The 26,149-nt window shown below is 43.2% G+C and overlaps 1 protein-coding gene across 1 annotated transcript in view; it reads right to left on the reverse strand.

Moving 5' to 3' along the window:
• Positions 1-8,976: 8,976 nt before the first annotated feature.
• The window catches only part of LPCAT3 (lysophosphatidylcholine acyltransferase 3), a 273,776-nt gene continuing 256,603 nt past the window's right edge, over positions 8,977-26,149 (reverse strand). The window contains exons 11-13 of the mRNA XM_069243022.1: positions 11,751-11,909; positions 11,483-11,602; positions 8,977-11,192 (exon numbers count right to left, since the gene is read on the reverse strand). Coding sequence (XP_069099123.1) covers positions 11,495-11,602; positions 11,751-11,909 — 267 coding nt within the window. The 3' untranslated portion in view covers positions 8,977-11,192; positions 11,483-11,494. The remainder of the gene's footprint in view (positions 11,193-11,482; positions 11,603-11,750; positions 11,910-26,149) is intronic.

Below are 26,149 nucleotides of genomic sequence, written 5' to 3' on the forward strand. Positions count from 1 at the left end.
AAATGTAAAAAGAGATGCCCATGCAATGTATATACATAGTTACAATATATTTGAATACAATGACTACAAGCTTCCGGGAAGGAGGGTAGGGAGCATGTGAATCTACAAGACTACATGCCACAAACAGATTTCTACCTTCATGTGCGGCTGTAGATACACATGCTTTGCATAGAATGTAAAGCAGTCCTTCCAAGTAAGCGGTGGCAAGCTTGTAGGAGTTGAAGTAGCATGAAAAAATGTCATGAAGACTGCTTGTCCAACATTTGCCTGTTGGTGTGCTAAAACATCTAAACAATAGTGTTTAGTAAATGTGTGAGGTGTAGACCAAGGAGCAGCTTTGCAGATATTGGCTTTTGGAATTTTCCCTAAAAAGGCCATAGAAACACCTTTTATCCTGATAGAGGGTTTTAGGAGTTATTGGTAATTGTCTTGTAGCTTTGAGATAACACGTTTGAATACACTTGACTATCCATCTAGCTAAACCATTCTTTGAGATCTGATTACCTCTGCGAGGCATTGAAAAAGCTACAAAAAGTTGTTTTGATTTTCTACAACTTTTTGTCCAGTCGATATACATAAGAGTTTGTTTGCTGTCTAGTGTACGGAAAGCTCTTTCAGCGACTGAGTGATTGCGGGAAAAAACAGGTAACTCAATTGATTAATGTGAAATGGTGAAACTACTTTAGGTACCAATGTTGTGTTTGTTCTAAGATCTACTTTATCTTTATGTACTTGGAAAAAAAGGTTCCTCTAAAGTGAATTCTTGTATTTCACTGACACGTCTTGATGATGTTTATAGCTACCAAGAAGATAACTTTCCCTGCAAACTTGCAAATAACAGGAATGCATGGGTTGAAATGGTGGACCCATAAGTCTGATAACAATGTTAAGGTTCCATACTGGAGCTGGGGGAACCCTGGGTGGAATAACCCTCTGAAGTCCTTCCATAAATGCCTTAACAGGAATCCTGAGCAAATAAATATGTTGTCTGTTTTGAAGGTAAGCAGCTATGGCTGCTAAATTAAGTCTAAGAGGAGAATGATACATGGTCTTTTACTGACACTTTGAGTGGATCAATATGTTTAAGTTGATAGTAATGCACAAAACATTTCCATTTTGCAGCTTAACACTGTCTAGTTGTAGGTCTGCACGTCTATTTAATAATGCCTATACATTCATGAGGAAATTGTAACTATCCAAACTCCAAGAGCCATATTGCAAGATTGAGTTTTTGGGGTCTGGATGTCTGATTTGACCTTTCTTTGGAGTCAAAAGCTGTGCATCTGTTGGGGCGTTTGTGATGGGGGAAACTACAGACAGATCCAATAGTGTTTTGTACAAAGGTGGACGTGCCCATGTGGGAGCTACAAGGATCATGGTTAGTGATGTTTGTTTCAATTTGCGTACCAGAAATGGAATGAGTGGGAAAAGTGGACACGCGTAAGCAAATATCCCTGACCAAGTCATCCATAGAGCACTGCCCTTGGACTGAGGGTGTGGGTATCTGGACGCAAAGTTTTGGCAATTTGAGTTTTCTACGGTGGTGAAGAGATCCATTTCTGGTGTTCCCCACAGGTGCAAGTATTGGTTAATTACTTGTGGGTGAATTTCCCCTTTTGTGGACTTGTTGCTGCATCCTGTTTAATAGGATGGCAAACTGATAGTCCGTTCCTGGGAGATATTCTGCCAGTAATTGAATGAGATTGTGAATCACCCACTTCCAAATTGTCCGAGCTAGAAGGGACAATTGAGAGGAGTGTGTTCACCTGCTCCCGTTTCTGCAGATAATACATAGTTGTCATGTTGTCTGTACGGGTTAATACCACTTTGTGGGAGATATGTGTAAAAAATGCTTTGAGCGCTAGGAAGACTGCAAGCAAATCCAAGTAGTTGATGTGAGAAGTTTGTTAAATGGGATCCCATTTCCCTTGTATCGTAAGGTTGTTGAGGTGAGAGTCCCAACCCATCTGTGATACATCGGTTGTGAGAGTAATCTGAGGCACAGGGTCCTGAAAGGGCCGCCTTTTTGAGAGGTTTGTGGGATTCCAACATTGCATAAAGCAGTGAGTCTGACGGTCCAACAACACTAGATCATGAATATGACCCTGTGACTGAGACCACTGATGAGACAGGTACTGCTGTAGTGGACACATGTGTAGTCTTGCATGGGGAACAATAGCAATGCATAAGGCCATCATCCCCAATAGTTGCATCACTAGTTTTATTGTGTAAATATGATTTTGGTGCAATCGAGCAATGAGATTTTGAAAAGCCCTTATTGGGTTTGGATATGCCAATGCTGAATGAGTATTCAGAATTGCTCCCAGATAAGGCGGCATCTGTAAAGGTTGAAGATAGGATTTGAGATAGTTTATTGTAAATCCCAAATTGTGTAGAAGATTTATTATGTACTGAGCATGCTACTGACATTTTAGGATGATATTGGCTTTCATGAGCAGATCGTCCAAATCTGGGAAAACAGTGGATGTGTTGCCTCCTGAGAAATGCAGCTAAGCATTTTGTGAGTACCCTTGGAGCAGTTATCACCTCGAATGGTAGTACTTTGAATTGATAATGTTTTCCCACAATGGCAAACCGTAGAGGTTTTCGGTGTGCTGAATACATGGGAATGTGGGAATAAGCATCTTTGAGATCTAATGCGGTCATGTAATCCCCTTGTTTTAACGTAGGAACAATGTTTTGCAGAGTGACCATATGGAAATGCTCTGAAAGCATGTATAGATTGAGAATGGGTCTTAAAGAACAGTGTTTGGTATGAGGAAGTATGGTGAATATACTATATACTCCTAAGCCCCGTTGGGATGGGGTACCGATCCTATAGCCCCTTTGAGAAGAAGGGACTGTCCCTCCTCTTTTAAGAGAATGAGATGGTATTGTGAGAATGAAGAGGCATATTTGGTGGATTGGAAATGAGTTCTAGACAATAACCATGTTGGATAATTGATAGAACCCATTGGTCTGTGGTGATATTGGACCACTGGGGATACAAATCTGCCAATCGTTCTCCCATTGGAGATGTATGTATGAATTTGTAAACAGTCACTGTTTTGTATTAGAGGGAGGTCCTCTAGAGGTGGATGCTTTACCTCTACTACTATTGTTTGCACCTCAATAAGATCCATGGTGTAAAAATGTGTTCCTTGCTTACTTTGTGCAGTGGAAGGTTTAGTGGCTGATGGTCTGAAATCACCCCTAAATTGTGGCCTACAAAAAAGTAGGCCTGGAGGGTGTACTTAATAAGACCCCCCCATGGATTTAGCTTCTCCAGAGTCCTTCTTTTTCAAGAGTGGTGCCTACCTCTGGTTCAAATAAATGCTCCTTGTCAAAAGGCATGTTCAAGAATGCACGTTTTATTTCTGGCTTAAATCGTGAATACCTCAACCAGGCATGTCTTCTTATGAGAACAATAGTGTTCAGCCCACGTGCTGCTGTGTCAGTTGCATCTATGGCACACCTGACTGAGTTACTGGAGATAGCCTGTCCTTCTACAGCTATCTCCTGTCCTATCTTTTGGTGTTCCTGTGGAAGGTATTGTAATAAATCTTCCATTTCTTCCCAGTGGGCCCAGTCATACCTCACCAGGAGTGCCTGAGACTTTGCAATTCTCCAATGGTTAGCAGCTTGAGCATCCACTCCTTTGCCCACTGTGTCCAGTTTTTTTGCTCTCCTTGTCTGGAGGAGGAGCATCCTTTGTGGAAGGACTGTTAGCAAGCTTTTGTGCTACACTTAACACTGTACAGTCAGAAGGTAGTTGTGTCTTTATAAAAGTTGGATCAGAGGGTCCAGCTTTATATTTGTCTACCCTTGCTGCGATGATTCTTGCTCTAATGTTTGAACACTCCAAGTAATATGGGTAGAAACAGACTGTGTGTGTGTGTTAGTAAGTGATTCAAAAAGGAAATCCTCTTCGATTAGGTCCGTATGCATCTGCGCATTATGATATGCCGCTGCCCTTGCAATTACTTGATCATATCAGTGGCGGCCCGTCCTTTAGGGCTGAAGGGCCACGCCCCCCCACCTTTTGCCCCCCCATGAAGAGTGTCTGTCAGGCTAAACAAAGGTAAACCTGACAGACACTCTTCATGTTCAGATCAGGCAGCCAGGAGCAGACATGCGCGATTTGCGCAGACTCCTGGATGCCTGAGCTGAACTTTGCTGGGCTGAGGAGACCACAGCTCCTATGGGCGTGACCTCCTCGGCCCAGCAAAGGTGTCTCGAGGTCCTCCCCTGGGTGACGAGGAAAGCGTCACCCACTGACACTCGCCCTGGGTGCTTCAGGTTTAAGCCCTGAAGTGCCCAGGGCGAGTGTCAATCAGTGACACTTCGTCACAAAGTGGGGTGGGGTCAGTAGTCTCACTGACCCCATCCCACTCTGACCAGGCTGGGACTGCTGCCTTCCCTCATTGGCTGACCTAAGCTCATCCAACATCTTCCTGTGAGTGCTCTTCTCTGAAGAGGTAGGAAGATGTTGTCTGTTGTCTTGGACGCCATTTCTAAACTATGTGCTTTTCTGTCCAGAGGGTCCTTTTGGATAGAAAAGACCTACAAGCGTCGCAGGTCTCCTGTTTATGTTCCTGGGACAGGCCCAAATTACACACCAAGTGTTGATCCGTGTACGGAAACTTGGCGTGACAGAGGACAGAATCTGAACAGAATATGTTCAATTAGCCTAGCATTCTCCAACTATTGTTGTCGAAGAGGGCCCAAGAAGGGCATTAAACCGACCCAAACAATGAAAATCGGATCGATTCAGAAAAGTTGAAAATATGCGATTGAAAACTATACTGTCGTCAATAGAAAGTTATAAATTAAAGTACGAAAGATAATGAACTGAGATCCACCGGAGTAAGAGGAAACCAGTTTGAACCCGACGGCGGAGAGAAAACAATCTAACAAAGGACTCAATGCCCATGCACACTATCACCTAGAGGAGTCCCTCGATCTCGTGCCTCGAAAACATTCTTCGAAGAAAAACAACTTGTAACACTGAGTCAAACACTAGATGGCGGACTTATGCAAAGCATATGTATCTACAGCCACACGTGCAATCGAACAAACTTTTGCTTTTTGCTAATATTTGTTCCAATGGTGAGGGGCCCAGAAGCTCCTGCAACAATAACATTTTACAAAAGCCATGTCAAAACAACACATGCATTGACAAAACCAAAAGACTGATGACCAATGTCGGACTTATTGGCTTTGCCAGCGCATGTTTATATTCTCGTTTCCCATAATCTTGCTGAAAAGGGTTACACTGACTTTCCATTATGAATATTTCTGGGAAATGCTAGCATGCATCAATACATTTTACTAAATGATGCTTCAAAGAAATGGTACCTAAAATTTCACAGTAGTTTAGCAAAACATTTTCATTTTGAAAGCAAAAAATAATTTATCTTGCTTTCAAGCTTCTACAAATATTGCATCTAGTCAAAGCATTCTGGGAGCATTATACGTAGCCTCATAGTTATAAACTTTGCAAATGTGTGCACACATTTTGTTTTTCCTGGAACCACTGCTCGTAGTGCAACCTGAGCTTGCAACATTCATTTAGAACGCTCATTCTAATTACGGCTTTTCATTAACGAACCATAAATACATGTTTGAACAGCATTAACATACGGACACAAACATTACCTCAACTGAAAAGAAATTCCTTTTCCTGCTCTGTAATGTGGTACTCTAAATTGGCAGCTAAAGGGTGCCCCTTGCAGGGGTGTAGGAAATGCCTCCTTGGCATGGTTACCCCCTGACTTTTTGCCTTTTGTTAATGCCAGTTATGATTGAAAGTGTGCTGTCACCCTGCTAACCAGGCCCCAGCACCAGTGTTCTTTCCCTAAACTGTACCTTTGTTCCCACAATTGGCACAGCCCTGGCACACAGATAAGTCCCTTGTAAACGGTACCCCTGGTACCAAGGGCCCTGATGCCAAGGAAGGTCTCTAAGGGCAGCAGCATGTCTTATGCCACCCTGGGGACCCCTCACTCAGCACATGCACACTGCCTCACAGCTTGTATGTGCTGGTGGGGAGAAAATGACTAAGTCGACCTGGCACTTCCCTCAGAGTGCCATGCCCACCTTACACTGCCTGTTGCATAGGTAAGTCACCCCTATAGCAGGCCTTACAGCCCTAAGGCAGGGTGCACTATATCACAGGTGAGGGCACTATGCCCCTACAGTGTCTAAGCAAAACCATAGACATTGCAAGTGCATGGTAGCCATAGAGAGTATACGGTCTGGGAGTTTGACAAACACAATCTCCACAGTTCCATAATTGCTACACTGGAATCTGGGAAGTTTGGTATCAAACTTCTCAGCACAATAAATGCACACTGATATCAGTGTGGAATTTATTGTAAAATGCACCCAGAGGGTATCTTAGAGATGCCCCCTGAATGCCAGTCTGACTCCTAGAGCTAGGCTGACCAGTTTCTGCCAGCCTGCCACAACCAGACGAGTTTATGGCTACATGGGGAGAGTGCCTTTGTCACTCTGTGGCCAGGAACAAAGCCCGTACTGGGTGGAGGTGCTTCTCTCCACCCTCCCACCCCCCCAACTTTGCAGGAACTGTAACACCTGGCAGTGAACCTCAAAGGATCATGCCTTTTGTTACAGCACCCCACCCAGGGCATTCCAGCTAGTGGAGTTGACTCCCCTACACCCCCACAGCAACGCCTGCGAGAGGATCCAGAGGCTCCCCTGACCGCTATTGCTTGGAACAAAGAACTCTATGCCTGGACCCAACACTGCACCCGCAGCTCCCAGGCCTGAAATGAACCGACCTCCAGTGCAGGAGTGACCATCAGGCAGCCCTCTGCCTAGCCCAGCTGGTGGCTGGCCCGAGAAGCCCACCTGTGCCCTGCCTGCACCGCTAGAGTGACCCCGGGTTCCTCCATTGATTCCTATTGAAAAGCCGACACCTGCTAAGCACACTGCACCCGGCCGCCCAGTGCCGCTCAGGGTGTGTTGTGTGCCTACTTGTGTCCCCCCCTCCCCCCCCCCAGTGCTCTACAAACCCCCCTGGTCTGCCCTCCAAAGACACAGGTACTTACCTGTTGGCAGACTGGAATCGGAGCACCCCTGTTCTCCATAGGCGCTTCTGTGCTTTGACCGCTGCACCTGACTGGCCCTGTGTTGCTGGTGCAGTGACTTTGTGGTTGCCTTGAACTCCCAACGGTGGGCTGCCGATGCCCAGGAAACTGAACTTGTAAGTGCTTTACTTACCTCAGAAAATTAACCTTACTTACCTCCCCCAGGAACTGTTGATTTTTGGACTAAGTGTTCACTTTTAAAATAGCTTATTGCCATTTTAACCAATACTGTGCATGTAACTGCTCTAATTCAAAGTTCCTTACTTACCTTTGTGGAGTACCTTGCATTTTATGTATTCACTTCAAATCTCGAATCTTGTGGTTCTATAATAAATTAAGAAAATATATTTTTCTACATAAAAACTATTAGCCTGGAGTTAAGTCTTTGAGTGTGTGTTCCCCATTTATTGCCTGTGTGTACAACAAATGCTTAACACTACCCTCTGATAAGCCTACTGCTTGACCACACTACCACAAAATAGAGCATTAGGATTATCTAATTTTGCCACTATCAATCTCTAAGGGGACCCCTTGGACTTTGTGCACACTATCTCCCCTTTGAGATAGTATATACAGAGCCAACTTCCTACAAGGGGGTTGGGGGCACACTTGTCCCAAGGACAAAATAAACGTGAAAACTTATTTTCCTCGACTCCAAACAATATGTCCTGGGTGTCGGGCTATAGGAATTCCACACCCCTGTTCTGTGCTCACGATTACCAACAGAGATGCCCTGAAAAAGGCAGCTTTGGTTAGCCTTCCTGATAATGAAGGGCACATGACAGAGTTTGGTTTGTGCACTACTTAAAGTGGAGGGAGAGGGTAATTCCGGCTACTTTAATTAACAGTAGTTTTCAAACTAATTTTCTCTAATTGGCCCCCAAAATGTAGTCACATGATTTAAATGCCAAAACTGTGACGACAGGCGTGTCTTCATGGGCTAGATCTCAAATGAGAAGAAATAAGTTTTAGAATAACTCTAAAGGCTTTTCAATAGTGCCTTGGTGCTGAATAACTGCCTACAGTCATTGTAAAAAGGCCATATCATTGTATTTCTCACCAAAATAAATATTTATGGTCATCGCAGCAGATGATCTGGATGAAACTGCTGCTCCCGCCTCAGAAATAGTGACTTACAAAGTTTTTTGGGTTTTTTCCATTTTCCTACGTTTTAGAGTAAAATATACTCCTGAAGTGCACACTGCTGCCACTGGAGGTTGCGATTTCTATTTTTCAGTTTTGCTGTGTTCAGTATTAAAATTAAGTTTTAAATTGCTTTGATGATCTGAACTAAAGGGTCATGATCTAGGTACCCTGGTACTTGATGAAACTTTGAAAGCGGTGAAGAGGAAGAAGGCGAGAGCTGATGAGCGTTACTGCAACATGCAACTCGTATCCCTATTTCTCAGCTACTAGCAAACACAACTCACCTAATGCCAGTTTTCCAGGTACAAGACTAAATGCTTGTACGGGTCAAAGACAAAACTGCATCCAAGAAGACATATGCACTGTTTAAAGCCTCTTCTATAAGGCATGGACAGTCAAAATGAAATCCAAACCAGGTCTAGTCAAGGATGGTAATTCAGACAAAGGATTGTACAACCCAAGATAGGAGAAAAAATGGATAAAGTGATAGCTGGAACCTGCTCGGTGGGCAGAATAAGCAGTTATGTGGTTAACAGGTTTGTGACTCACAGCTAATACTGTACTCAATGTTTCCAGGGTCTCATGTAATGACAATTCCACTTGGTTTTATGGAAGCTTTTTCCGTACTGGTGTTGGTGCAAGAATCACTCAACAAGTTTGGAAGGAGCGAAAGTAGTAGAACACATCCTGCATACTTCACTCAACAAAATACAACACATTTTTTAGTAAGGCAAATTTCTTTTTAATTAAAAATAGTTGAACAATTTCCGCAGTGATTGAGTGCCATGGGTGTTAGGACTCCCCGGAATCCACAGTCCTCATCCTAAACCTAGCCTCCCCGATGGACTGCCTTCAAAACACAATAAAACTTCCTAAAGTTAATCCAGGGCACTATTCACAGTTCTTAAAAAGATCTACACCTCAAGCACCCTTCTATGCAGAAAGATTTAGAATGTTAGCTCTCACTTTAAAACAATTGGACTTGGATACACTCCTGTGTCTATAAATTATTAGGTCTAGGGTACACCTTTTTAGAAACATTAACAATTATTCCGAGGCCCCTTTGCAGGAGAAAGTCTCAGTCGCATTGATTCCTCTAACCTCTTCTGTCCATCTGGCAGTGTTTACTAGCTGGAATAAGATCAGTGGGGCCCTCTTTAAAACACTCTATCACATGCCTGCTCACCGCATGCTCCAACCTCAAAAAACTTTTTTGTTTTATACAACAGAACTGCACCCTCGCTACATCGGGCAGGCACTCTGGTGACAGCCACTAGAAAATGTCCTATATAAAAGAGGCTGGTACAAAATCTCAGAAATGGGGAACTCAAGCACACATTCTGGACTGGGAAAAACCTAACTGGAAAATGCATCATAGCCTAATTGTTTGGGCTGAATACATTCTTAGGAGGTTTGGCAAGCAGATGGTAAAGAAAATCGCTCAATGGAGGAGAGGCACCATGAGCAAATAGGTGTATATGCATCTTAGTGAAGGCACTGCCTGCATACAACACGGTATAAAATCTTTCAAAGGAGAAAAGCCTTTGTGAGTGGCATACAGGTCATGTGAGCAGCTGGACAGTGCTAGCACAAGATTTGGACTATTTTTAATAGCAACCTGCACACAGGTCGGGATTGGGTGCCAGGTGGTGCAGTAATGTTATGGCAGTCTCCTCAGTTCAAATTTGCTCCATTGTTCAGCCCAAGGCTTTTAATGTCCTACCTACATGGAATCGAAAGGGGGTACCTGCCAAGGAAAAGGGCCCTGGAACAAGTAAGCAAATGGGCATATGAGGACAGTAAGTTGGAAAGAAAGCCATTGCATGCAACTCTAGGGTTCCCGTTGTGCTGTACTTCGATATCAATTCACTGTAATCACTTAGATTCCCTGCATGCTGCTTTGTAACATTTGTTTGGTCACGGCGTGATATTACAAACTGGGATTTACTGGCTAGCCATCAGCGGCTTAACCACTCAATTATGTAACTTGAAATATTCATCATAAAAACGAATTTACCTTAAAAACTGTTCTGCTGCCTTCTGCTTGCCCAGACCTTAATATCCTGGGAAGGAATACCACCAAACACTCATACCCTCACTTTTTGCTCTCCTCCTTAGAACAGACCCTGCTACTAATTATTCAAGTAGCCAAGAAAAGCCTCAAAACAGAACGGCTGCAGATGTGACTGTGAAAATGCTTCCACCATGGCCAGGCACATCAAAGGCAAAATCAGTGGAACTGAGCCAGGCTTCCAGTTACTGCTTGGTCTGCCTCTCCACCAGACGTTTATCAGTGGCTTTCAAGGCAGACACCACCATCCATTGAGCCTCCAGCATCCAAATTCAAAAGTCTTGATATCCTCATACTATGTAGGAGAGAACTATGACAAGAGTGACAGTCCTGAGAAAGGGAATCTGTAGATAAATATATGCAACAGTTCAGAAACATAAATATTCGGCATAAGAACAGACTGTACTCCGATATTAGAGGGTAGAATCCAACCGATGAATCACCTTTCTGACAGACCATGGGCTACTGAAGATGCAGGTTTTGAGTACTTCAGGCTACGTCACAGAATGATCGCAACATGATCCGGGGCAAACCAACACAGGAACAAGTGCAAATCCTATGGAGTCATTATGAAGTAGAAAAAGCAGCTGATCAAATGTCACTTCTTATCACCGGAGAAAGTCAGGCACCAACCACACTGGAGCAGCATATGCTAATTTCTTCAAACTTTACAAAAAAATATGAATTTCCAAAATCAAGTCATTGGTGTGTCTGTGCCCTATTGTCTTCCCCACAGCTTTCCAAAATATACCAGATGTTAAATCGTCACAGTAGAAAAAACGGCCCTTATGGTCGGAGCCAGCAGCACTTTGGTACATCCTGGAGGCTCTATAGGGGACGAGGCAACTCCATCCATATACAATCTGAAACATAAAAAAAAAAAAAGGTCACCTCATGAGATGTGGAGCACTGGCAGAACTCTATAGAAGCATTCCACTTATGAGATACTGAATTAAAAACAAATACAATAAGGACCCTAATCTTTTCCGCAGGATTTTCTGCTATTCTAGTACACAAACACACACTGCAATGCCAGCACACCTCCATTCTGAACGTCTTACTGTGTCTGTTCTTGCCCCCATAGCCCTGCAAGCAGCAAGAAAAAGGGAAATGACTATACGGCAGGTGTGCAAAGTTTCAACTACACACTCACCTTTGTGCTCCTTCAGTCAGTCTTCTCACGCCTTGGCACCAAAAGTCTCCGAAGATAAGGCAGTGCAAACAGCAGTGTCAAGAAGAACACATGGCCCACAAAGTAAACAGAAGAGTACACCTGCGGGGACAATAACCATGGGTGAACAAGCCATTCATTAGTATCAAGACAATCCAAGCTATAAATCAACCTTCCCATTACCAATCGTCCCGAAACTGCCACCCCCCTGTACTTGTTAATTCCCCAACCCTCAAGCATGATACCTCACCTTGAGCCACTTGTCCCAGGTGAAAAGACAGAAAGGGATTAGAGGGTAGCCCATGAAAAGCCAATGGATACACTGCTGGCCCACGTACAGCACAGGCCTGAGAGCAGCAACTGAGGTGACCGAGGTGAGAAGCGGACTGTCCTTCACTATATCCATTATCTGCAAAACAAAGAACAAGAAGTGAACACCGGCTCGTGCATCACCTGTAGCACCACCTCTAGAAGGGATTACAGGAGAAAGCTGCAGAGTCAAATGAATGTTGGAGTCTGACTGAAATGTGTATGTGCAATCCTTTAATCCCAGAACACTGCTGCACATCTTTCTATGTTCATCGAGGTCAGATATACATAAAATCCTCAAAGTAAACATACTTAAAAATGCCTTAATGGTATGACATTCATGGATAAGGAAAGAAAAACGTACTTGCCTGTAACAATTAATTTGCCACCCTGTGTTGTAAAGTCACACGCACCTGTTGAGTTGACATCTACTGCTATTAATTGCTGCCTTCATATTGCAACTCTTATGCTGTCATGTTTCAGTCTCAGGGATGTATGATCATGTTTCCTAAACCCCAATGCCCGTGGACACAAACCAAACCTCGATTTAAAGCTTTGGAATGTCTTCATGGGTATATTAACATTTTTGGAGATTTTTTAAATGCCTTGTGCTTCCCTCGAGTACATTGGCAGGTCCACTTGTGAATCGACATCACAACAAGCTAGAAACCAATTGTTACAGAGAAGAAACTTTTCCCCGTTTGTAGAGTGTTTGCTATAGATACACGTTGTGCAAAGAGTGAAGAGCATTGCCCTATGCTTCTTCTATGGCTGAAGAAATTAGGAGGAAACAAAGTTAAAAAAAAAAAAAAAAAAAAAAAACACGTAAATAATCCGAACATTAATGTTTTTGATATTTGTGAACCAAGGGGGCATTCTACTCCCATGGTAATGCCAGCCAATACAATGTTTACTATGACTGCCATAGTAGCTGCTTTAGAGAGGGCTTTGCTTGATGCAGTAAAGAGATTTTGACTTTATAAAGGGTTGTTTGTAATCACTGTCCTACATAGGAGCTCCTTCAACATCTAGTGCCGGCTGATATCTATTGGCTGCTTTTTATGGAGTAAAAAAATAATAAAATCTTACCACCGGAGTGGATTTCATGTGTTAAAACCTGTAACTCACTAACAAAGCACAATGAGCCATTAGCATCAAGACAACCACTTTCTACACGAAATTCTTGTAATAGGCACAAGTGTGAGGTCTTGAAAGTAGGCCTAATAATCAGGCTGATATTAGTGATTAAACCAACGCGGGCAAGAGGATTGACCAGATTTAAATCCTCCTGAATAGGCAAGGGGAATATTATGTAAATATGCTGATATCACTCTGAAATAAATAGTATATATATGCAGATTCCCAGAGTTTAGTATGCCAATGATTACCATTCTGGAGCGGGGGGAGGGACCATAACTGAGGAGATGGACCAATGCTGAAGAGAGGGTCCATTACTAAGGAGAGGGCCCCATACCGAGGACAAGCAAAGCCTCGAAATATCATGAGGTCAACTCTCCGTTCTTTCATGTGCAATACTTATTGACAAACATTTAATCACAACCATGGCTCAAACTCATTGCACAGGCCATCAAGTGTGAAGCAGTGAAGAACCAGATGATGAAGGTCCACAAGATGCACTTACATGAAAGCAAAAGCATAAGTAATTGAGTAGTAATAAACGTCTTCACACTTGGTTCAAATAGCATGTTTTATTGGGCCACATTCATTTTACCAGCATGAAACAACCCATTTTCAAATATTAATTTATCTCAATAGCTAGTGGTACTTAATGTTTTGTTGCCTGTATGGGACCCATATGCATTTTTTCAGGACAGTTACAAAATGTTCCCACTTTGCTGTAAAACATGGTCCTGAGGTCAGAGGCCGAGCTTTTGTTGCAACTTGCATATCGTCTTTAAGTAACCAAACTAAGATACCAGGTGCCAAGCCACTAGTTTCAGCACTTGCACAGCTGGAAGTTACTCTTCCCGTTTGCTTAGCAAGATTTAACTTTCAAATGGGTACACTGACATTTCCAGAAGAAAAACATGGCCAAAAAAAAACACGTCGGAGCAATAAGGATAACTGTCATGGGGGCTTGATGCATATGACATATGGTAGGAGAGCTAGAGAACGAAAGCCCAAGGAAATATCCTTGACAGATCTTTCCACAGTGTATTCTATAGTGAATTTTGGGAATTTCCATGCTACACACTTTCATAGGTAGAAACGTACTTGTCTAATAATTTGAGATTGCTGTCTTGATCTGCAAATCATTGAGTCTTGAATTCAGCTCAATGGGTCTAACATTTTTGCCCTTCGAGTAGACACTGTGACAGAAGGTTGCGATGATTTTACCACATTTGTTGTACCTTCTTCTAAGGTCAACAGAGCGTTCCTCCAACTGTCTGAATGTAATACATGGTTAACAAAGTTCCAGTTGCACACGCCTTTGTTTTCGTGATTTATACTGATAGCAAATCTATTTTAACCTCCCTGTGCTATCCAGGTATATGCAAAGTCTCGTTTTGCACCTTTTCCAATCAATCAACATACATGTTGGCAATGGGAAAACACGTGCCAGAGCCCAGACGCACTTTACTTAAACCTGAGGTTTTTTTATTTTAAGTTCTTGAAAAGTATATTGATTCAACTTCTTTATTTGCTGTTCGTTTTCTCAGTGGATCCCTTCAACTGTATGATTTAGACTTCGTTAATCTTTTGCAAATTGATTTCAGCCATATGTTTAGCAAAACATCATGAACTCAATGGCATGATTTACATCATCCAATGGTTTCCAGTTCCCAATGCATTTTGGGTCCTAGAACTCTTCATCAGGGGTCTCTGTAAATAAACAATATGGCAATATGCATCTTTGCACCAAAAGAGTTACTCAACGACACAACCTTAATCCAACCTACATGTGACCGAGTGTGACTTGTATCGAAGTCTTACTCTTCCCTCTAGTGAACGTGTGCAGCAGACCCGACTTGCCTTTCAATGTGCCCACGAGAACTTGAAAATACCACAACCTCAGAACAATATGGATCCTACAAAGTAGTACTGTGTATGCATCTGTGTTTCACCCAATGACTCTAGCGATTGTGTAGACAGACCATTGCTTTCATATAGCAGATCCAGGAACATTAAAATAAATGTTATCTTCTAAGAAACAAAATCAAGATACCACCTTCAAGGGAACCCAAAGATGTCTGACTGCGTACACTGTAACAATGTTACAACGGATAATATAGTGGTACTTCAAGTGAAAAGCAATGTTATCAACAGCAGCATTCAGCAAATCATAACAGTCTAAATGTTGTATATGCTCTAAAATGCACATGCGCTAAATCATTCGTAGGGAAAAAAAAAAAAAAAATCGGGAGAAAGATTGAAGTTCGAATTACAGAGCAAAAAAGCAATATCTGCCACAAAACAAAATTCCACTGTAGTCATGCACTGGTTGGAAGCAGGCCGTAATACTTGCCAAAGTTCTGAAAGTTGTCAAAGCGAGGGCAGGAATGGACAAACATAAAAAGATCACCCAATCTGAATCTTTCTGGATAAAAAGGGGGGACACTAAGCAGCCCCCACGGCAGTAAAACTGGGAGGGAACATACACAACAGGACCAGTGACCAGCTCTGTTAGGACATATCTCAAAAGACGCACATAATGGCAAATGCATGGCGCAGAAGGGATGGCATTTCCTGTTTAGACATTTTGCCTTCTTGCACATAGTGAACCAAGACTGGAGTCCTCCAACAGTAAAAGTATTTAACGCACCTGGACATTGATTTCCCATTGTTGGTGTCTTCTGAAGAGCAAATAAGAAAAGTTGGGGTCCAATCTTGGAAGATGTTCTACTAGGAAGACAACGTGTGGACACACTGCCCAGAGCCAAATTGTTTGTGCTAGCTTGGACAACTGTGGTGAGTATGTTTCCTATTAAATTCGTAGACAATAAATAATTGCAATGTGTGTGAATCAGCCCCACTTTCTTGAAAATTAGTTTGAGAAACACTTGCAGCAGTAGCTGAACTACCATTATTTCCTGTATCTTGATACATAGGTATTGATGAGGAAACCGCTGGCCCTGTATTGTGTACACTGCACCTCATGAGGGATGCATCTGTGTTGATGGTCACTTGCAGCCTGAACAGGGAGGAATGAGGGGCAGACGGCTGAGGCATAAAATCCAAGTAAGAACCTTGTACAGTGACAATTACTTACTGGTCCACCATTTCAGTATCTACTGAACACTGGGCTCCACCAACAGTAGCTCATACCACTGCCCAGTCACCTGCAAGGATTATCTCACTAGGTTCTCTTGCAGAGAATGCACGTGCAATCAGACGTTTGAGTCTAGTGCAAGATGCCACCACTCCCATCAATGTCATTATCATTCTGGCAGAAGATTCAACATCTTGAAAATGGAACGCAGGGTCTTGAAATGCAATCACTCCCCTCGTACAGTAGACCTTCCCTATCACTGAGCTGAGTATGGATTGCAAAACAGTTCATTTTGGTAGAAAGGAAAATATTACTTCAAAGTAGACATCTGTTCGTAGCATGCAGTGCGGTAGATTCACATCTTTTTCATTATCCTGCCATCTAGTGTTGGGCTCCGAGTGTTGCAAGTTGTTTTTCCTTCCAGAAGTCTTTCGAATCACAGGAAATGAGTGGCTCCTCCTTCTCGGTGATACTGTGCAGGGGCATCGAGTCCTTTGTTAGATTGCTTTTTTTCTCCGCTATCGGGTTTGTGGATCCAATGTGAGGAGAAGTGATGAATGCAAGTAAGGCACTGTGCTTGGCTGCAGGTCTTGAGCAACCTGCCATCTAGATAAACAAGTACATGAAAACTGTTGAACTGAGGATGCAGAGTTGTCACTACAAGACACTTGGTGTACACTTAAGGGGCTGTTCCCAAAAGGAAAGGCTTTGAACTTGTATTTGACTCAACATACCACAAACCTCAGATATTGGTAGTGAGTTTGGTGAATGGGGATGTGGATGTTCCTGGTGATCAAGGGTTGCAAAGTAGCAGATTTGCATCTTGGAGTGTAGTAACTTGAAAATGATCTTAGGTAGGATTTGGTAGTTCACTTTCGGAACACCTGCACTTTCTCTTGTAGCAGCCACTGATGGTCTTGGGTGAAGAAGTGCTGGGATATTTAGTGACTTGATTTGGAATTCCAGCCAGTAGCCATAGGAGAGTATTGAAGGGAGCCACTAATTTGCGGTAATTGAAGGTAGCCACTGATCTGCAGTAATCTCAGCAACCTAGAGAAGGTGTAACCCCTCCCAAGACAGGTGATGAGAATACTCTAAAGGTCACTGCTTTGAGGCCAAGGAAACCTGACCCTGGCCAACTGCCTCCCCCCATCTATTTCATGGAATCCAACAATGGAGTCTGTTCTGATGGTCTATGTTTCAAGAAAGAACTGCAGCTGCTCGTACACATTTCTTTGATGCTGCTCTCAAGTGAATCCCAGATGTCTGGGTGAGAGTTTGCAGTGCACACAAGCCAATCAAGGTTTCTGTATCCTTTTTAATTTTCTTCTGCAAGAATCCGCCTTCGACTTTTTCTCCTTTAGAAAGGCAGGGTGATGAGATGCTGCTAGGATTTCAGACAGAAGCCAGATACAGCCCAGCAGGTCTACAGAGAGGGACGCTGGTGTTTGTCTTGTGCAAGGCATCATCAGCACCAGGAGCATACCTAATGATTGTATCTAGAACTGTCTTTCCCTTTTGAACTATTTATCTACCTATTTCTATACACAGCAGGAAGGTGCTCATGAGCTCCTCTGGAGAGCAGGTGGTAGCTGCCACACACTGGAGCATTGCAACTGTCAAGGCTGAAGGTGGGTAGCAGGGCTTGCTGCCGGAAATGTGGAGCTGAATCGGTAGGCGATTTGCATATGTTTGTGAAATGCCCCCGTCTCTTGAGATTTTGGACTGAATGAGTGAATGCATTAGTCAGATCATAACCTTGAAGTGTAGGGTAAGCCCCTCTCTCATTATTTTTGGTTGAATACTGGGAGATAATAGGATAAAAAAAAAAAAGACAGTGCTAAATTATTTTATATGATACTGCTTGCTAGAAGAGAAATATGTAAAAAATGGATTAGCCTGTTGCCCCCAACGATAATGGAATGGAAAGATTCACTATTATATCATTTGGTTTGTGATACAAAAGGGAGAGGAATTAGCGAGAAGAGTCTTGAATTTTGGAAGCCATTAATAAATTGGTTTGATAAATAGGCAAATTGGTCCTATGATTATATATTCTAAAGTCCAGAGGAACTAGATTATTTGCATTCTGGAGGGTAACTCTGCCCAGAGATGGACTACTCCCTGGTTTGGGAGTCATTTTTGTGACATATATAGAAGAAACCCATTCGAGTTTATTCTGTTAGGGCCTCAGACCAGGGGATCATGAGAAAAGGGACACCAAAAGAAAAAAAAAAAAAAAAAAAAAGCAGAAGTTTTGCCATTGATGGGGAAGGTTTTACGGAAAGCGGCTGCAAAGAATTGTCATCTGGAGGGCTCAAGTTATAATCCTGCTAGGTACCATCCCAGCTATCGAAATGCAGGGGCTTGTCTCATGAACGTGGATGTTTATCAGTGGGTTCCTGCTCTGATTCGGAGTGGGATGGTGCAGGTACAGGCAAAGAAAGTAAGGATGTTTTTTGGCATGTGGCTGATCGGAGGATGGAAGTTGTCAGAAGGAAAGGGGTGGGGGGGGGGGGGGGGGGGTAGGAATCAATGTAAATCCTTTTACTGCTCATCTAGCTTCTGCCCCTAGTAATCACTAGGATGTGGATAAGGAGTAAAGCTTTAAGCCAGCATCAAGAAAGTCTTGAAGTCTATCGCCATTTTGAGAGGGGATGAGCTGGTGCAGAGGCAGAATATCACAGCAATTTTCCTCAGGTTTCAGAGTCTTCAGTGCTGAAGAGGTCTTTTGAGGCTGAGGTGCATTGGGAAGAGTAGGGCGTAAGGCATGGCTCTGTCAGTAGTGTTCCTTGCTATTGAGCAAAGGCTCTGGTGGAAGTTGAATCCTGGAGGGAATGTTTTGTGTGTTGTTTGCAAAAACTAAGGGTAGTCTTTTTTCTCTGTTTCATTGAGTGCCCTGGAGAAGATTGGCCTCTGTAGTAGAAATCGTTGGAGGACACGCTTCCTGGCCCAATACCTTTTTCTGTTTGAATGGTGTGGGGTGCGACTTAGTTTCTTGAGATAGCTATAGCTGCCAAATTTCTATAGGTCTGTGTGTGTAAAATGTGAACCTACCTACAACTTCCCTGTAACATGTTTTTTAGTGAAATATATATATATTGAAAATGTCACTTACCCAGTGTACATCTGTTCGTGGCATCAGTCGCTGTAGATTCACATGTTGTGCATAGCTCGCCATCTGTTGTTGGGTCGGAGTGTTACAAGTTGTTTTTCTTCGAAGAAGTCTTTCGAGTCACGGGACCGAGTGACTCCTCCTTTTGTCTCCATTGCGCATGGGCGTCGACTCCATCTTCAATTGTTTTCCCCGCAGAGGGTGAGGTAGGAGTTGTGTTGTAGTAATAGTGCCCATGCAATGGAGTGACTAAGTATGTACCTATTTAAGGTTAAAATAATATATATACAAATAGTTGAAGGTAACTTCCGAACTGCTACAGGCTCCCGGGGAGGCGGGTGGGCACATGTGAATCTACAGCGACTGATGCCACGAATAGATGTACACTGGGTAAGTGACATTTTCAGTTCGATGGCATCTGTCGCTGTAGATACACATGTTGTGCATAGACTAGTAAGCAGTTATCTCCCCAAAAGCGGTGGCTCAGCCTGTAGGAGTGGAAGTAGTCTGAAATAAGGTTCTTAACACGGCTTGACCTACTGTGGCTTGTTGTGCGGATAACACGTCTACACAGTAGTGCTTGGTGAACGTGTGAGGCGTAGACCATGTGGCTGCCTTCCATATTTCTTGCATTGGGATGTTTCCTAGAAAGGCCATGGTAGCACCTTTCTTTCTGGTTGAGTGTGCCCTTGGTGTAATGGGCAGCTGTCGTTTTGCTTTAAGGTAGCAGATTTGGATGCATTTAACTATCCATCTTGCTATACCTTGTTTTGATATTGGATTTCCTGCATGAGGTTTTTGGAATGCAATAAATAGTTGTTTAGTCTTTCTGATGTTTTTTGTTCTGTCAATGTAGTACATTAATGCTCTTTTGACATCTAATGTATGTAGTGCCCTCTCAGCTACGGAATCTGGCTGTGGGAAGAACACTGGTAGTTCCACTGTTTGATTTAGGTGGAACGGTGAAATAACCTTTGGTAAAAATTTAGGATTAGTCCTTAGGACGACCTTATTTTTGTGTAGTTGTATAAAAGGTTCTTGTATTGTAAACGCCTAAATTTCACTTACTCTTCTTAGAGATGTAATGGCGATGAGAAATGCAACCTTCCAGGTTAGGAACTGTATTTCGCAAGAGTGCATGGGTTCAAAAGGTGGACCCATGAGTCTTGTTAAGACAACATTTAGGTTCCATGAAGGAACAGGTGGTGTTCTTGGTGGTATAATTCTTTTAAGGCCTTCCATGAATGCTTTAATGACTGGTATCCTATATAGGGAAGTTGAATAGGTAGTCTGCAGGTATGCAGATATTGCTGCAAGGTGTATTTTAATGGAAGAGAAAGCTAGGTTAGATTTTTGTAAGTGAAGCAAGTAACCCACTACATCCTTTGGAGTTGCGTGTAATGGTTGGATCTGATTATGATGGCAGTAGCAAACAAACCTCTTCCATTTACTTGCATAGCAGTGCCTAGTGGATGGTCTTCTGGCTTGCTTTATGACTTCCATACATTCTTGGGTAAGTTGTAAGTGTCCGAATTCTAGGATTTCAGGAGCCAGATTGCTAGATTCAGCGATGCTGGATCTGGATGTCTGATCTGTTGGTTGTGTTGTGTTAACAGATCCGGCCTGTTGGGCAATTTGATGTGGGGTACTACTGATAGGTCTAGCAGTGTTGTGTACCAGGGTTGCCTTGCCCAAGTTGGTGCTATTAATATGAGTTTGAGTTTGTTTCGACTCAATTTGTTTACCAGATAAGGAAGGAGAGGGAGAGGAGGAAAAGCGTAGGCAAATATCCCTGACCAGTTCATCCATAGGGCATTGCCTTGGGACTGCCTGTGTGGGTATCTGGATGCGAAGTTTTGGCATTTTGCGTTCTCTTTTGTTGCAAACAAGTCTATTTGAGGTGTTCCCCAGAGTCTGAAGTAAGTGTTCAGAATTTGGGGGTGAATTTCCCATTCGTGGACCTGTTGGTGATCTCGAGAGAGATTGTCTGCAAGTTGATTCTGGATCCCTGGAATAAACTGTGCTATTAGGCGAATTTGGTTGTGAATTGCCCATCGCCATATCTTTTGTGCCAACAGGCTCAACTGCGTTGTGTGTCCCCCCTTGTTTGTTTAGATAATACATTGTTGTCATGTTGTCTGTTTTGACAAGAATGTATTTGTGAGTTATAATTGGTTGGAAAGCCTTTAGTGCTTGAAAAACTGCTAGCAGTTCTAGGTGATTTATATGCAGTTTTGTTTGATGTACGTTCCATTGTCCCTGTATGCTGTGTTGTTTGAGGTGTGCTCCCCACCCTGTCATGGAAGCATCTGTTATTATGTATTGTGGCACTGGGTCTTGGAAAGGCCGCCCTTTGTTTAAATTTATATTGTTCCACCATAGAAGCGAGAGGTATGTTTGGCGGTCCATCAACACCAGATCTAGAAGGTGACCCTGTGCCTGTGACCATTGTGATGCTAGGCACTGTTGTAAGGGCCTCATGTGCAGTCTTGCGTTCGGGACAATGGCTATGCATGAGGACATCATGCCTAGGAGTTGTAATATTATCTTTGCTTGTATTGGATACATGCGTTGTATGATGATGTTGAAATTTTGAATTCTTTGTGGACTTGGAGTGGCTACTCCTTTTATTGTGTCTATTATGGCTCCCAGGTATTGTTGTACTTTGCACAGCAAAATGTTGGATTTTGCAAAGTTGACGGTGAACCCTAGTTTGTAGAGGGTTTGTATGATCTGATTTGTGTGGTGTGAGCACTTTGTCAGCGAATTGGTTTTGATTAGCCAGTCGTCTAGATACGGGAATACATGTATTTGCTGCCTTCTGATGTGTGCAGCGACTACTGCTAGACATTTTGTAAAGACTCTTGGTGCGGTTGTTAAACCAAAAAGCAATACTTTGAATTGGTAATGTATTCCTTTGATTACAAACCTTAGGTATTTCCTGTGCGATGGATGTATTGGTATATGGAAATACGCGTCTTTGAGGTCTAAGGTTGTCATGTAGTCGTGTAGTTTTAGCAATGGTAACACTTCTTGTAGTGTGACCATGTGAAAGTGGTCTGATTTGATGTATGTGTTTAGTATTCTGAGGTCTAGGATTGGTCTCAGTGTTTTGTCCTTTTTTGGTATTAAGAAGTACAGTGAATAAACTCCTGTGTTTATTTGTGTGTTTGGTACTAATTCGATTGCATTCTTTTGCAATAGTGCTTGAACTTCTATCTCCAGAAGCTCGGAATGATGTTTTGATAAATTCTGTGCTTTTGGTGGTATGTCTGGAGGGAATTGTAGAAATTCTATGCAATAACCATGTTGGATAATTGCTAAGACCCAAGTGTCTGTAGTTATTTCCTCCCATGCTTTGTAATAATGACCTATTCTTCCCCCCACTGGTGTTGTTTGGAGGGGGTGAGTGACATCTGAGTCACTGCTTGGTTGTAGGGGTTTTGGGGCTTTGAAATGTTCCCCTGTTCCTAGGGAATTGCCCTCCTCTGTATTGGCCCCGAAAGCCTCCCCTGTACTGTCCCTGGTAACTGGACGGTGTTGCCTGCGAGGTGCTGGCTTGTGTGGCCTGACCCCGAAACCCCCCTCTAAAGGGTGTCTTGTGGAAGGTGCTGTAAGTTCCTCTGCTCTGCGGGGAGTAGAGTGCGCCCATGGCTTTAGCAGTGTCAGTGTCTTTTTTTAGTTTCTCAATCGCCGTGTCCACTTCTGGACCGAACAGTTCTTTTTTGTTGAATGGCATATTGAGAACTGCCTGCTGTATCTCTGGCTTAAACCCAGATGTTCATAGCCATGCGTGCCTTCTGATGGTCACAGATGTATTAATTGTTCTTGCAGCTGTGTCCGCTGCGTCCATAGAGGAGCGTATCTGGTTATTTGATATGTTCTGTCCTTCCTCAACCACCTGCTTTGCCCTTTTTTGTAGTTCCTTGGGTAGGTGCTCAATGAGGTGTTGCATCTCATCCCAATGGGCTCTGTCATAGCGCGCAAGTAGTGCTTGAGAGTTAGCGATGCGCCACTGGTTTGCAGCCTGTACTGCGACTCTTTCCAGCTGCATCGAACTTGCGGCTTTCTTTATCTGGGGGTGGTGCATCCCCAGATGTGTGGGAGTTGGCTCTTTTCCTAGCTGCTCCTACTACGACGGAATCTGGTGGCAGCTGTGTGGTGATGAAAACAGGGTCCGTAGGAGGTGCCTTATATTTCTTTTCCACCCTTGGTGTTATTGCCCTACTTTTGACCGGCTCCTTAAAGATTTCTTTTGCGTGCCGAAGCATACCAGGGAGCATAGGCAGGCTTTGGTAGGAGCTGTGGGTGGAGGAGAGGGTGTTGAATAAAAAGTCATCCTCGACTTGTTCTGAGTATTATCAGATACGCTCCTCTATGGATGCAGCGGACACAGCTGCGAGAACAATTAACACATCTGTGACTATAAGAAGGCACGCATGGCTACGAACGTCTGGTTTTAAACCAGAGATACAGCAGGCAGTGCTCAATATGCCATTCAATGAGAAACAACTGTTCGGACCAGAAGTGGACACAGCAATTGAGAAGCTAAAAAAGGACACTGACACTGCAAAAGCCATGGGCGCACTCTACTCCCCGCAGAGCAGAGGCACTTACAGCACCTTCCGCAAGACAACCTTTAGAGGGGGGTTTCGGGGTCAGGCCACACAAGCCAGCACCTCACAGGCAACACCGTCCACCTACCAGGGACAGTACCAAAGGGGAGGCTTTCGGGGCCAATACAGAGGAGGACAATTCCCTAGGAATAGGGGAAAATTTCAAAGCCCCAAAACCCCTACAACCAAACAGTGACTCACATGTCACTCATCCCCTCCACACAACACCAGTGGGGTGAATAGGTCAGTATTACCAAGCATGGGAGGAAATAACAACAGACACTTGGGTCTTAGCAATTATCCAACATGGTTATTGCATAGAATTTCTACAAATCCCTCCAAACATACCACCAAGAACACAGAATATATCAAAACAACATTCAGACCTTCTGGAAATAGAAGTTCAAGCATTATTGCAAAAGAACGCAATAGAACTGGTACCAAAGACACAAATAAACACAGGAGTTTATTCACTGTACTTCCTAATACCAAAAAAAGGACAAAACACTGAGACCAATCCTAGACCTCAGAACACTAAACACCTACATCAAATCAGAACACTTTCACATGGTCACGCTACAAGAAGTGTTACCATTGCTAAAACAACAAGACTACATGACAACCTTAGATCTCAAAGACGCGTATTTCCACATACCAATACATCCGTCGCACAGGAAATACCTAAGGTTTGTATTCAAAGGAATACACTACCAATTCAAAGTATTGCCGTTTGGTTTAACAACCGCACCGAGAGTCTTTACAAAATGTCTAGCAGTAGTGGCTGCACACATCAGAAGGCAGCAAATACACGTATTCCCTTATCTAGACGACTGGCTAATCAAAACCAACTCACTAACAAAGTGCTCACACCACACAAATCAGGTCATACAAACCCTCTACAAACTCGGGTTCACTGTCAACTATGCCAAATCACACATTCTGCCGTGCAAGCTACAGCAATACCTAGGAGCGTCAATAGACACAACAAAAGGTATAGCCACTCCAAGTCCACAAAGGGTTCAAAATTTCAACAGGATCATACAACGCATGTATCCAAAACAAAGAATACAAGCAAAGATGATATTACAACTCCTAGGCATGATGTCCTCATGCATAGCCATTGTCCCGAACGCAAGACTGCACATGAGGCCCTTACAACAGTGCCTAGCATCACAATGGTCACAAGCACAGGGTCACCTTCTAGATCTGGTGTTGATAGACCGCCAAACATACCTCTCGCTTCTATGGTGGAACAACTTAAATTTAAACAAAGGGCGGCCTTTCCAAGACCCAGTGCCACAATACATAATAACAACAGATGCTTCCATGACAGGGTGGGGAGCACACCTCAATCAACACAGCATACAAGGACAATGGAACGTTCATCAAACAAACCCACATATAAATCACCTAGAACTGCTAGCAGTTTTCCAGGCATTAAAAGCATTCCAACCAATCATAACTCACAAATACATTCTTGTCAAAACAGACAACATGACAACAATGTATTATCTAAACAAACAGGGGGGGACACATTCGACACAGCTGTGCCTTCTAGCACAAATATGGCAATGGGCAATTCTCAACCACATTCGCCTAATAGCACAGTTTATTCCAGGAATACAGAATCAACTTGCAGACAATCTCTCTCGAGATCACCAACAAGTCCACGAATGGGAAATTCATCCCCAAGTTCTAAACACTTACTTCAAACTTTGGGGAACACCGCAAATAGACCTATTTGCCACAAAAGAGAACGCAAAATGCCAAAACTTCGTCTCCAGATACCCACACAGGCAGTCTCAAGGCAATGCCCTATGGATGAACTGGTCAGGGATATTCGCATACGCTTTTCCCCCTCTCCCTCTCCTTCCATATCTAGTAAACAAATGGAGTCAAAACAAACTCAAACTCATACTAATAGCACCAACATGGGCAAGGCAACCCTGGTATACAACACTGCTAGACCTATCAGTGGTACCCCACGTCAAATTGCCCAACAGGCCAGATCTGTTAACTCAACACGAACAACAGATCAGGCATCCAAATCCAGCATCGCTGAATCTAGCAATCTGGCTCCTGAAATCCTAGAATTCGGCCACTTAAACCTTACCCAAGAATGTATGGAAGTCATAAAGAAAGCTAGAAGACCATCCACTAGACACTGCTATGCAAGCAAATGGAAAAGGTTTGTTTGCTACTGCCATCATAATCAAATTCAACCCTTACACGCATCTCCAACGGATGTAGTGGGTTACTTACTACACTTACAAAAATCAAACCTCGCCTTATCTTCAATTAAAATACACCTGGCAGCAATATCTGCATACCTGCAGATTACCCATTCAACTTCACTATTTAGGATACCTGTCATTAAA

Source organism: Pleurodeles waltl, chromosome 7 (genome assembly GCF_031143425.1).
Source record: "Pleurodeles waltl isolate 20211129_DDA chromosome 7, aPleWal1.hap1.20221129, whole genome shotgun sequence".
Classification (NCBI taxonomy): Eukaryota; Metazoa; Chordata; class Amphibia; order Caudata; family Salamandridae; genus Pleurodeles; species Pleurodeles waltl.